Consider the following 13,155-nt stretch of genomic DNA (forward strand, 5'->3'; position numbering starts at 1 on the left):
AAGATATGCTAGGATAGCATTACCTTAATGGCTTCTTCCCGGAAGGCTCTGATGCAGTCCATGCTCTTCATAAAATACAGTGTTTCATTAGTATCCAAAAACTGTTCGATGTGATTTATGAGCTGGTTACTTGCTAAAACATAAGACAAAAAATTTTCTTAGATTTCAGTGATGCTTAAGAGGGGATGCTTCTGTGTTTGTGCCTATAAGTATGTATTTTGGTTCATGAGCCTCATTGTCAGCATGCACAATTGCCATACTTCTTTTAGGGGACAGATGAGATGCAAAATTCTGATTTCAAAACTTTACATTTGAGAAGTCTCAATAATATCTATTGATATTTGTCAAGAAATTAATTTCTAAAATGCTGAGAATTATAGTTGAAATATTCCTCTTTGGGATGTCAGACCCTAGGTTGTAGCTGTTTTTAAAATTATTGTTGTTGTTCCTTTTGATTTTCTCCCACAATTTAGGGGCCATTTGGATAATTCAAAACTGTCTTTCTACCATATTCACAGAAAATAGATCCTCTAGTCCCTCCCCTAATTCTGCTCAGGATAATTGTGGAACAGTGCTGGGCAGTGAAAATTAATGAGCAAGAGACACCCCATCTTCTACCAATCCAAGGTTAAATTAGAAAAGATCAGCCCCAGTCTTAACAAAATACCCCTTTCAAATGAGAAATCATTACTATCTTATGCCCTTAGCTGGACCTGAATATTCTCCCTATTGCTCACCACTCCAAAAGACACAAATATTTAATAAACAATAACTGTCAGCAAGCAATTTCCTAAGTGCTATAGAAAGAGAAAATGCATTAATAATGTCATCATTTCCAAAGTAGGTTACAACTTACAAAGAAACAAAAAAATTCTTCAGTATGGGGGAAAAAAAAAAAAAAAAAAAAAAAAACCCAGAGGAAAATGGAAATCAAGAAGTCCTGAGGAAACAGTTTGCTACGCAGGTCAAAACTGACCCTTAAGATCTGTGGAAGAACAAATCAAGGAGATGTGGGTATTCATGCCTAAAGGCTCCCTCTCCCTTCTTCCTGACACCATTCTCTAGCTGGTTGTTTGGCAATTTATGCTGAATGTTCAAGATATTCTAAGACTGCATGTTTCCCAAAATCACAGCCTCCTGTGAGCATCTAGTAGCTATGTGTGCATGCACAATGCTGAAAATTACTTTCAAGCTTCACCAATAAAGGCCACAGGCCACTAACCCTGTAAATCACAGTGACCTGAACATTACTCAATGCCTTCCTTACAAAAAACATGAAATCAGTGTTAAGAATCTCCTTATTTCCTAAGGACCTTACACAGCATGTGGAAAAGATTAAAAAACGGATGAAATATTTTCTAATACAGCAACTTTCCAGCAAGGGAAAAATATCCCCAGTAAACAATTCATCCCTTCTACTAACTAGGAGATTATGATCTCCATTATAAGAAAGCATTTAACAAACTCAAGGGATTAAAGAAACATTTCCCTGCAATTTCAGAAATCTTTACCAATGTATCCCGCAGCAGTGAATTAATATCCAACTACAATTCAAAGGAGAGAAAGAATGTTCAGATGAATCTTTTTAAACAAGGTAAATAATACAATCCTGATTAGTAGGCAGAGCAGAAAACCATCAACAAGAAGCTCAAAGCAAACAGAAGTTATCTCCCCTTTTCAGCTTAAAAAGCAAAGTAACAGAAATGTTTGATGACAGAAAGTGGAGTACTTTCCCAGATCACTTGATACAAAGTTCACTCTAAGTTACATATCTGGGCACAAATAAAAACCTTTACAGGCCAAGGGCAATAATCCTTGAGACTCTACATTTTCCATTTCTTTTGAAATTAGAATAAGAAATCTGAGGAAACTATAACGTAAATGTTGCTCTTTGTTTGATAGTATACACTTATTGTGTGACTACTATATAGAAGACACTATGTTATGTTCTGTGGGAGACAGAATTAGGTTGAAGATAAGGCCCTTGCCTTTGAGGATTTTACAGTCGCATAGGGGATATAATGCATATACATAAAATTAACACTGGGAAATAATGTGAAGAGGGCTATGAGTATTAAGGAAATATATTAATTGGTCTGAAGTTTTAGAAAATCTTTGGTGATTATAGAAAGCTTCACAAATTAACATGACTTTTCAGCTAGGCAACGAAAAATAGAATTTGGCAATTAGGCAGCAGGAAACAGAATTAGCCTAAGTATAAAGAAGAGAAGTGAGAAAGCACAAGGTGTATTAGGAGAAAAGCAAATGGCCACATATGTGGACACAAATAGGGGAAGAAAAATGAGTGAGAATTAGATAGAAAATGGCTGGAGGAAAGGGAGTTCCAAGAACAGTGAACAGTATGTGTGAGAATCCTGAGGTAGGGGTAGAGCTTGGCTCCTTAGAAAGTATAGAAGAAACAAGAAATCCAAGACCAAGCCTTTTAGGAACTATTACATTTACTGGTTGGATAGTGGAAAGGGAGCTGAAGAAGGAGGCTATGAAGGAATAGTCAGAGAGAGAGAAAAAAAAAATCAGGAGTTCATGGCATCACAGTTACTAAGAGAAGAGATTACTTAGAAAAGAAGTTACTAAGAGAAGAGATTACTTAGAAAAGAGTCATCTGCTGTGTCCAAACTATTACATGCAGAGTGCAAGGAAAAGAGTATAAAGAGCATAGGTGATTAAGAAGTAATGTAGAGAATTCTAAGAGCTTGGAGCCCATGGAGCAACTACATAGGTACTAAACTGCTTTGCAAAAAACCAAACCAAAACAAAAAACTACAACAACCAACTTCCTGACTCATTTTATCCTGAAATATGATAGAACACATACACAGTTGCTATCTTACAGAGAAAAATACTTAAAAAAACAAACAAAAAAACACCAACAAAAAATAAAGCAAATACCCAAGCCAACAATCCATTTGCAATGATATAGGAAAGAAGGTAGTCCAGTCTACCACAAACACTTTGTAAAAGGAAGTAGTAGGAGACTCAATACTCAGTTTCTTTGTTTAAAAAAAAAAAAAAAAAATGAAGTCCTCATGTATCTGTGGGCCTATATGGATTTAGTTTGTCTTATTTACATGTTAGACTCTTTCCATCACAGCGTTCCAAAACACAGGTGGATAAACATATCCAAACTTACAATAAACCCAATGAATACAAAGAACCAGATTTTGGTCTTCTAAGAATACTCAGTTACATGGCTTGTACATTTGGTCCATGATTCTAAATTCTGTCCCTCTACCCAGACTACTTTTGTGGTTCACTGACTATAATGAACCATTTAACACCAGGGAATAGCTGTGATGGATGATGCTTGAATATACTCAGCATCAGAAGGGATGTAGACAAGAGACTTCCGTTCCAACGTTTTGTGGCACTTCACATTTCCCTGCCATTTTTAATAAAAGTAAAATGTAGAAATGGCTGACAAAAATAATATTCTACTTTAGCTGGATTATGCTTTTGACTTCCCTGCCCCACATAAAATGCTGATCATCAGGGTGCTTTTCTCTGCTTCTACATCAATTACAGGGCTAAGGAATGGCTTATCAGTCTTCATACTCAGTAAATCACAGCCCCAATTATAACTCACCAAAATGTTCTTCAGAATTAGTCAGTGACTCAATAATACTCATTAGTAACTAAAATAAAAAATGGCCATTGGAAGGGCCATCCATCTTAGGATACTAAGTTAGGCAAATGGCTGTCATCTATTTCCAGGATTACTTCAAATGCCTGTTATGGATTTTGAGGCTTTAGATACGGGTGTCATATACTAACCTAGTTTCTTAATGAGTACAGATGTTAATATACAAAATTAATCTCAATACAATGATACTTTAGTATCATATTCAAAATGTTATCCAGATATAGAAATGTTATAGAATAGGAAAAAGGCAGAGTTTTCTTGATAATCTGAAATACATATTCTTCCTCCCTACTGAAAACATTCAACACCACCCAAAGTCCTATAAAATGGACTACACCTCCCTTCTCATTGTACAGTCACCAAGGCCAAAATGCTCAGGGCCATGTGCATGTCTGCCTCTGACATTACATTTACTCACTCCTTCTGTTCTTTGCAAAGATGTTTCCAACAAAGTGATGTGGGACTTTATCCTCCATCTGACAGAGCCCAAAAAGCAGTAGGTTCCCTCATCTGTCACACATTATATATAAAAGACTGCAAAGACACCTCAAACGATTTGGCTGAACTCAGTCATCACTTAGGATATTTCCCAATTTAATTCTTCTCATTTTCTCAATTCCTCATGTAAATGTTACTTACTGAAAAGCTGTACATTTTGCAAATGTCAGCAGTTAAATAACTTCTAAATGTTAAGAACAAATTTATGGCCAGGCGTGGCGGCTCACGCCTGTATTCCTAGCACTTTGTGAGGCCAAGGTGGACAGATCACTTGAGGTCAGGCAATCGAGACCAGCCTGACCACTGTGAAACCCGACCTCTACTAAAAATACAAAAACTAGCCGCAAACCGCTTGTTCCCAGGAGATGAACGTTGCAGTGAACCGAGATCATGCCACTACACGCCAGCCCGGGTAACAGAGTGAGATTCCATCTCAAAAAAAAAAAAAAAGAAAAAGAAAAAGAAAAAAACAAATTTATATAGCTAATGACAATCACATCTTTATAACACAAAATTAAAAGTGACAATAAAAATCAAGCACCTAAATCAAAATTAAGGTCAAGTAATTCACTATTAAGAGAATAAACAGGAATAATACCCATTAGCAAATAAAACTCTAGGCAAGCAGTCTAGTCAACCATAAATTAAATCCACATGTAAATTGCATTGCTTAAGCCAGAAACTTATAAAAGATTTTTGCCTGATAAAAAAGAAATCTGTTTTAACATAGGCAATTTAAGAAACATATAACCAGGCTTTCTTTATGCCTCTTTACTATTGGATATAAACTGGCCATTGTGGGTAGAGGTTGTGTGTGTATCAGTTAGGATCCAACCCAAAGAATATAAATCACTCCAAATCAGGAGATTTAAGGCAGGCAATTGTTTCACAGGTTATGAAGAGTTTAAAGCCAACTGAGAATGGTACTGTAACCCAGGGATTGGTAACAGCAAGAAGCTCTTAGCCTCCCTTGGTGCGCAGGAAAAAGAAAAGAAAGGGTATAAATAGAGCTCAGGGATCTGTCCTATGGGAGCTGAAGCCACTAAGGACCAAAGATGCTACCCAACACAGAAAGAGAGAAAGAGATACCCTGGTTTCTCCCTCCCTACTTCCTACCAATAGCTCTCATGCTGAACCCAGTAGGAAGTCTTTAGACATGAGAGCCTGGGAAATGCAACCTGCAGGAGCCAGCTCTGCCCACACTTCCCTCAGATACAGGGCATACGAAAGAAAGGAAGGTGAGGAGGGGATCTCAGGGCACCGGCTGTTAAGAAGTCACAGGGGATGCCCCGTTTTATGAATTGGATACTTTCAAGACACAGAAATTAGAAAGGCATCAGGTCAGGTGCAGTGGCTCATGCCTGTAATCCCAGCACTTTGGGAGGCCAAGGCAGGTGGATCACCTGAGGTCAGGAGTTCAAGACCAGCCTGGCCAACATGGTAAAACCCTGTTTCTACTAAAAATACAAAAATTAGCTGGGTGTGGTGGCACATGCCTGCAATCCCAGCTGTTTAGGAGGCTGAGGTAGGAGAATCGTCTGAACTGGGGAGGCGGAGGTTGCAGTGGGCTGAGCTCTTGCCACTGCACTCCGGCCTGGGCCACAGAGGGAGACTCCAACTCAAAAAAACAGAAATCAGCAAGGCATCGTTTAAATTATAAGGGAAGCTAAAATTTGCAGGTTTCTTTCCTCGTAGTGAGGTAGAATACAATGAAATTCAATTAAAAGTTACTGAAAAAGTCCAAAATCATATGTAAAGCTTTCCACAGCCATTTTAGTTTTTTTTTTTTTTTAAAGCTGTATTTCTAGAAAAAATTATGTAAAAAATATTGTTTCCACTTCTACTTGAAACATCTTCAGAGCTACATACATCTCCATTTCCTTCAGGTCTAACATGGTTGTGACATGCAACTGTGTGGACCATGAAAATAAACAAGAGGTACTGGAGGCAACCGAGCACTTCCCATGGCACTCTGGTCCTCTCAGAAGTGAAAGGTACTTCTGAAATTTTAAGTACCTTAAATATTTTTTCTCTAAATTACAAAAAAGAAAAAATGCTGACTTATTTCTTAAACATCCTTCTTTCTGCTTCCACTTCTAAAAGAGTTCAGATGTGAGATTCCAGGAAGAATTTGCCCTGAAGGTTTGTGCTCCTTGCTCTTGGTATTCTTGTTTTTTGTTGTACGGTCTTTAATGAATATTCTGATTGAGGAAAAACAAATCACTGGATGGCAACAAAAGAAATACAGAACTAGGAAAAAAGCGTAAGCTTTAGTAACCTAAAAATGACATTTAAATTGTCATCTTTTGTAAGCAGTTAGACTAAGAAGCAGACACAGCTCTGCCCTTTGCCTTATCCTACCCTTCTTCCACCTTCGAGAAATTGTTCTGCTAGCTCTTTGCCCTCCATCTAACAGAAGTTCCTTTCCTCCTCCTCAGAACAGAAAAATCAGTAGATATGACAGAGAACACCACAGCCATAATATCATGCATGACCAGTGGCACAGGAAATTGGACTAAGGTGTGTAAAGTGCTGACCACCTCAACACACGGATGCAGCCCTGTATTTTTAAATTATTATTCTTCTTACCAATAACTAAAAAACTCAATTAAAACCTCACCATTTAAGCTCCACAAGTTCAGTCACAGCCCATTTTTTCATGCTTAATGATTTCCTCATTAAGTGCAGTAATTTCTTACAAATTGCACTAATAAAAGTAAGTCCTGCTGGGTGTTTTCCCCCTTCTTAAATGCTGCCTTTTCATTGATGTGTTAAATTAAAACCCCAGGCACAAGGAACAGAGTAAGTGCAAAGTCTTTATTGTCAGACTCCATTCCTGCAGACTATGAGATCTCTCTCCTTTTATTTCTGTTTTTATTTGAGCTAGCTGTGAGTTGTACTTTGTAGCCACAGCAGGAAGAATGATATGGAAGGTCTCTTGGCCTTAGCTCACTCTGTATAACAAACACGGTAGGGTGAGTTAATGAGAAACTACAGAAATGATATCCAGTTAGCCCACTGGCTGTGTGTTCATTTTATATTAGAGAGCATTATGATGTAACATTTTTATTCTGATAAATGATATTTCTCATCTTAAACAGCTTGGGTATATGACCAGATCTGTTCCCAGATCAGCCGGCAAATTTTAAGTTTCCTGGTAAGTGGAATGCTTCTGTGGCATTCTATGGTTTTTAATTTTTTATTAAAAATATTCAATTTAACCATTAAAAAGCACTAACCATATCTCATAAACCCTGAAGGTCGTCAGTTAATATTTATAGGTCATACAACAGTTAACAAAAGACCAAAGAACATCCACTGCCTAGTGTGACTAATTTTCCCCAATTCTACAAATGAGTGCACTTAAAGTATAATAATGAAACATTATGCTGACATAAGAAAGAAACTAAAGGAAGACTTTCTCATTCAATGAGGAAATGACGTCTTTCAGTTTTTTAGGAAATGTATGTGCCATATGCCTGAAAGAATGTGTTGTGCTCAGGGGTGAAGGCTAGGGAGGGCAGAGAAAGAGGGTGTCCACAATTTTCCAAGGTCCTAGAATTCTAAAACTTGGCAATGCTTACTAAAATAAAATTGATAGAGAAGAATCAAGAACCTTATCACCATGCTTGATTCCATTCCAAATGGGCAGCAGGAGAAAGGAAAAATGCAAGAGAATAGTGACTGGTACTGTAACAACTTTATGGTCTCTATCCAGCTTCATACCTGAGTAGATGTCATCAAACTAATACAGGAAGTAAGATACCAAGTAGTCATAGTAACAGTGTAGCCAAGAGGAAACAAGAACACAAAACCAATCTGGCAATGGGATTCAATTAAATGTTGGTAATTGAATGGAACTGAAATGCATTTATCAGTTGAAGAGATTGAGTGAGTGATGAGTCAGACTCCTCACCAAGGAGAGAAAGGGGCAGCCATTGTTGAATGTGCTTTTGGGGAAGTTGGACAAGGGGGAGACAGCATACAAGTCTTCTATGACACGTCAAGAATTTGAGTCTTTTTTTGAAAGAAAATATTAGGTACCAGAAATTTTAGAAAGACTGTATTCTGTGTGATAACTCCTTCTAAAAATGGATAAATAATGCCTTGTGTTTATGCAGTATCATTCCTTAAGGACTTTTCAGATTCTTCTTTTTATTTTTATTCTCCCTGCCCCCATCCTTTTCTGATTTTAAGAAGAAAGTTGTATAATATTCTAGAGCTCAAAATACAGACATGTTATATTCTCTACTTCTTCTCTGATGGGGCTAAGACTTAGGAACTGATCCAAAGAACCAGAGAAGTAAATCTGCTATAATTCAAAAATTCAAATTGTTATTACTCCTAAGCACTGTTTTATTAAAGTCAGCAATGAAAACCAAAAAAGCCAGATAGAGGTCATTTTGTCTCACTGATAGCAGACCAGCAGCAGTATATAAGATGAGTCCATACTACAATAAAACTACAACGCAGCATTGGGATCCAAAGATATACTGGTTCTCAAATCACAGGCATCTTTTTAGAGTAGGATTTGGGGTGAAGATAAGAATGGACATTTTTTTAAAGAGTTAATTGGCTTTAGAAAGCCGATGCTGTAAGGGCATTAGCAGGAATACGATTCGAACACAAGGTTCACAGAGAGAACCTGTATAAGAATGGGTCAGGAGTGGCAGAATGGGACCAGATTGTGGCAAGCCTCAAATGGGAGACTGAATGGGAGTAATTAAGAAGGGCTGACCCAGAATAAAATCTGTGCTATAAGAAGTTAAATCTGTACAAACATAAGGACGGAAATGAAGGAGAACTTTAAAGGTAATTAATGTAGGATGCTGGAACTATCCTATGATGAAATAATGAAAACCTAAACTAGGATAGTTATGATAGAAAGGAAGAGACAGACCTGAGAAGTAAATTAGAAGACAATTAGAAATTAGAAGAAAAGTAGACACAAAGTGGTCAGAAATAAAAAAAACTCAAGGGCAAAACAACAGCAACAATGCCCCTTATTTCTGGAGAAAGTTCCATTGATAGCAGCAGGACACGTCATCGCTTAGGCATGTCCTATCCACGTTTACCATAAAGGTCCAGGTTATGCCAACCTCCTCCAGAAATTCTTTCTTTTCTTTTCTTTCTTTTTTTTTTTTTAAAGACGGGGTCTTGCTCTTTTGCCCAGGCTAGAGTGCACTGGCATGATCTCAGCTTGTGGCAACCTCCTGCCTCCCAGGTTCAAGTGATTCTTGTGCCTCAGCTTCCCAAGTAGCTGGGGCTACAGGCCTATGCCTTTGTACTTTTAGTAGAGACGGGGTTTTGCCATGTTGGCCAGGCTGGTCTTGAACTCCTGGCTTCAAATGATCCACCTGCCTTGGCCTCCCAAAGTGCTGGGATTACAGGCATGAGCCTGTGCCCAGCCCCTTCACAAATTCTTCTTCAAAGTAGCCACCTACCTGCATCTGCACCCATATATTCTGCCTTCTGTCCTATTGTCTTTGCTGAACTATCTGTGTGTCATCTAAGTTATCCCTTTTACCTGTGCCCTAGATCCCCTGCCTCTCCACTACTCAAGGATCTCTTCCAGTCTCATGCCTTATAGTCTGTATGGCTCCTTCTCCACGATTCATACACACAACTCAGACCTTTTTCCTGAAGTCCAGACCAACTTACTGTATGTTCCCCTTCTCTGGAACATACAGCAAATGGCAATTCCTTCCAGTTGTTCAGACCAAAAATCTTGGGTGTTATTTTTGACTTCTTTCTCTCTCTCGCACTCTACATTCATATGATCAGCCAAACTTGCCAATGCTACTTTCAAAACATATCAAAACTCAGACCTCTTCTTACTACCTCCCATCACTTGGATTAATGCAGAAGCCTTCTAACTCATCTGCCTACCTCAACCTTGCCCTTTAGCTCAACATGGTAGAAAATATAAAATCATCCGCTACTTCGAATTCTTCAGTGGTTTCACATTTCGCTCAGAGAAAAGCAAAAGGTCTAGGAGGTCTTATGTGATATGTGCCCCAGCCAGCTCTCTAACCTCAGCTCCTACTTTCTTTGCTCCATCCACACAGGCCTCCCTGATGCTTCTAGCCAAGCATACTCATCCTGAGCTTCTCAAGAACATGCTGCTCCCTGTGTCTGCAAAGTTCTCCCCACAGATGTCCACTAGTCACTCTCTCCCACTGTCCCCAGTCATCTGTTCAACAGTGAGGACTTCCCTGATCCTCTACATAAAATAAGCCCATCTCAACCAACCATTCCCTATCCCAGTATCCTACTTTATCTTTTTTCTATAGTGCTGTCATGGGTTGAATAGTATCCTCCCTACCCCCAACCCCCGTGATTCCTGTGCTTTCCAAAACCTCACAATGTGACCGTATTCAGAAAGAGGGTCCTTGCAGATGTGTAATCAAATTAAGATGAGGTCATTAGGGCAGGCCTTAATCCAACAGGGCTGACATCTTTGTAACAGGGAAATTTGGATACAGACATACAAGAGCTCCCTGTTAAGAGAGAAGCAGAGATTGGAGTAATACATCTACAAGCTAAGGCATGCAAGAACGGCCAACTGTCACCAAAGGCTATGAGTGAGCACTGAACAGGTTCTCCCTCACACCTCTCAGAAGGAAGCAACCCTGTGATTTTGGACTTTAGTCTCCAGAAGTGCAAGGATAAACTTCTATTGCTTTAAGGCACTCAGTTTGCCGTACTCCATTACTGCAGCACTAGGACATTAGCACAAATGCTTACCACCATTTGACAAATATTTTCTTATTTGTTTACTGTCTGCATTGTGGCATAATGACTGGCACATAGTAGGCATTCAACAAATAATTGTTGAATGGATGAACAAATGGCGTAGGCCTCACTGGTTTACTCCTCTAAAAGCCTAGGGAATGAACACAACTTTTTGTTGTTCTTTCAGTTTAAACTCATAGGCTGTGTATTTAGTGTTGGCTACGACTTAGGGGAGTAAACAGTCTAGAACTCTCTTTTGTCTCCTCCTTCCCTTAATTTTACAGAGATGGAAATGGTTACAATAAAGCTCTACAGAAGTGGGAAATGCACAAAGAATAACAGGCTATGTAAAAGATATATGCAGGTGAGCAGGGATGAGACCACATCCAACATTGTCATGATTTTATGCATGAACACATCCTGGCTTGTTATTGCTGCTTACTAAGTATGCCTCATCCCATATTAGTTGTACGCCTTTTTCTTTTCTTAATCAAGTTGCTTAATGCCACTAGGAATGGAGGGTTCTCCCAAAATGTACTGTCTCTGACTAGATCCCCAATTTATTATACCCTAAAATAATTAACTATCTTGATCACAATATAGAGCATTAGTAGGGATGAGCAGGTTATTCCTATGAAGAGAGAGAATGTGAGTATGGGCAGAGTTTCAAAGGGAGGGAGGCAATAAAGAGGAGATGTCCACTTTTTAACTATATACGCGATTATATTACTATTTGCAGTTTCCCCCTGTAAGCATGTACTTATTTTTAATGAGAAGCCCAAGGAACAACTAAATCATCGTGAAACATATAAGACACTGCTATATCAGGAGACAATAAACAATTGTTTTGATTTCTAGTGAGCTCTAAGCAGGAAGACAATTTCTTTTTTTTCCCCAATATGTGTGAGACCCAGGGAAGACAATTTTCATGGGTTCACACTTAGGATACTTCATTGATCCTTTTACTTCATTTTTGTTTTATTCTTTCTGAACCACATACTTTGTTCTTTTTGTTTATTACTCATATACTTAATGAGCAGTGGTAAAAAAAAAAAAAAACGCCCTTAGAAATAATTTCATTTCATCTACTGTCATCAGGAAATTTGAAGTAGATCTGCAGGCATATCTTATCTTTGGTTTGCAGCTTCTACACTCCTTATAATCCCACACATTTAAAATTCCAATGTACAAGTCTTGCTGGCTTCATTACAATCCATCTAAGAATAATTAGAAATGGGGCCAACTGTGGGATAATTCAACCTTAGTTATATTTTCTTCTTAGTACATGAGACAAAAAAGGAGTCAAACAAAGTAAATGCATGCTTGACAAAAATGGGACAAAAGAAGAAACAAATGAACCAATTAATTTTTCAAATCTATAAACATTGATCTAAGACTTGATGTACTTGATATACCTGTTGCCACTAAAATTGACTTTTATTTCTCACAGCTAATAATCACTTTTCTGTTCCAACAAGTTCCTAAAATCTACACAATTTTCCCAGTACTTAGTAAACATCCTCTACTAACATAAATTTATTTTTCCCTTGAAACAGAGGATTCAGAAACCCGTATAATCTTGCAGTACACATAACTAAGTTTATTTTTCTTAAAATGCCAACACCCAAAGACCTTTATTTAAAATATACTCTATTAACTGAACTGACAATGTTTTCTTTAGTGCTACCCTGTAAAAATTGGATAAAATCACTTGGATCTCATGACCCAAGCTGGCTTAGCTAGGTAAGACAAAAATTATAAAGGTCTCACTAGCATACACACTCTCAAGGTGAATAACTTTCAGTACTCAAAACATCATGGAAAACAGCTAGATAGAAAATCAACAGACATAGATTTGAACAAACTATCAATCAAATTGCCCTGACATTTCCAGAACACTTGACCTAGTACCAGGAGAATACACGTACTTTTTAAGGCCATAGGGAACAACTGTCAGAACAGACTATACGTCAGGCCACATAAGAACAAGTCTGAATAAATTCAGAAGGACTGAAGCCATTCAAAATATGATCTCCAATCACAATATAATTAAAAATCAGGGCCGGGCGCGGTGGCTCACGCATGTAATCCCAGCACTTTGGGAGGCTGAGGCGAGATCACGAGGTCAAGAGATCGAGACCATCCTGGTCAACATGATGAAACCCTGTCTCTACTAAAAATACAAAAATTAGCTGGGCATGGTGGCGCGTGCCTGTAGTCCCAGCTACTCAGGAGGCTGAGGCAGGAGAATTGCCTGAACC

The 13,155-nt window shown here is 38.3% G+C and overlaps 1 protein-coding gene across 1 annotated transcript in view; it reads right to left on the minus strand.

Annotated features, from left to right (window-relative positions):
- Window positions 1-13,155, minus strand: part of XRCC5 (X-ray repair cross complementing 5) — a 99,958-nt gene that overhangs the window by 16,334 nt on the left and 70,469 nt on the right. The window contains exon 17 of the mRNA XM_017534951.2: window positions 24-133. Within this exon, the coding sequence (XP_017390440.2) occupies window positions 24-133 (110 nt within the window). The remainder of the gene's footprint in view (window positions 1-23; window positions 134-13,155) is intronic.

This window comes from Cebus imitator, unplaced genomic scaffold, assembly GCF_001604975.1.
Source record: "Cebus imitator isolate Cc_AM_T3 unplaced genomic scaffold, Cebus_imitator-1.0 Scaffold89, whole genome shotgun sequence".
NCBI classification, from domain to species: Eukaryota; Metazoa; Chordata; class Mammalia; order Primates; family Cebidae; genus Cebus; species Cebus imitator.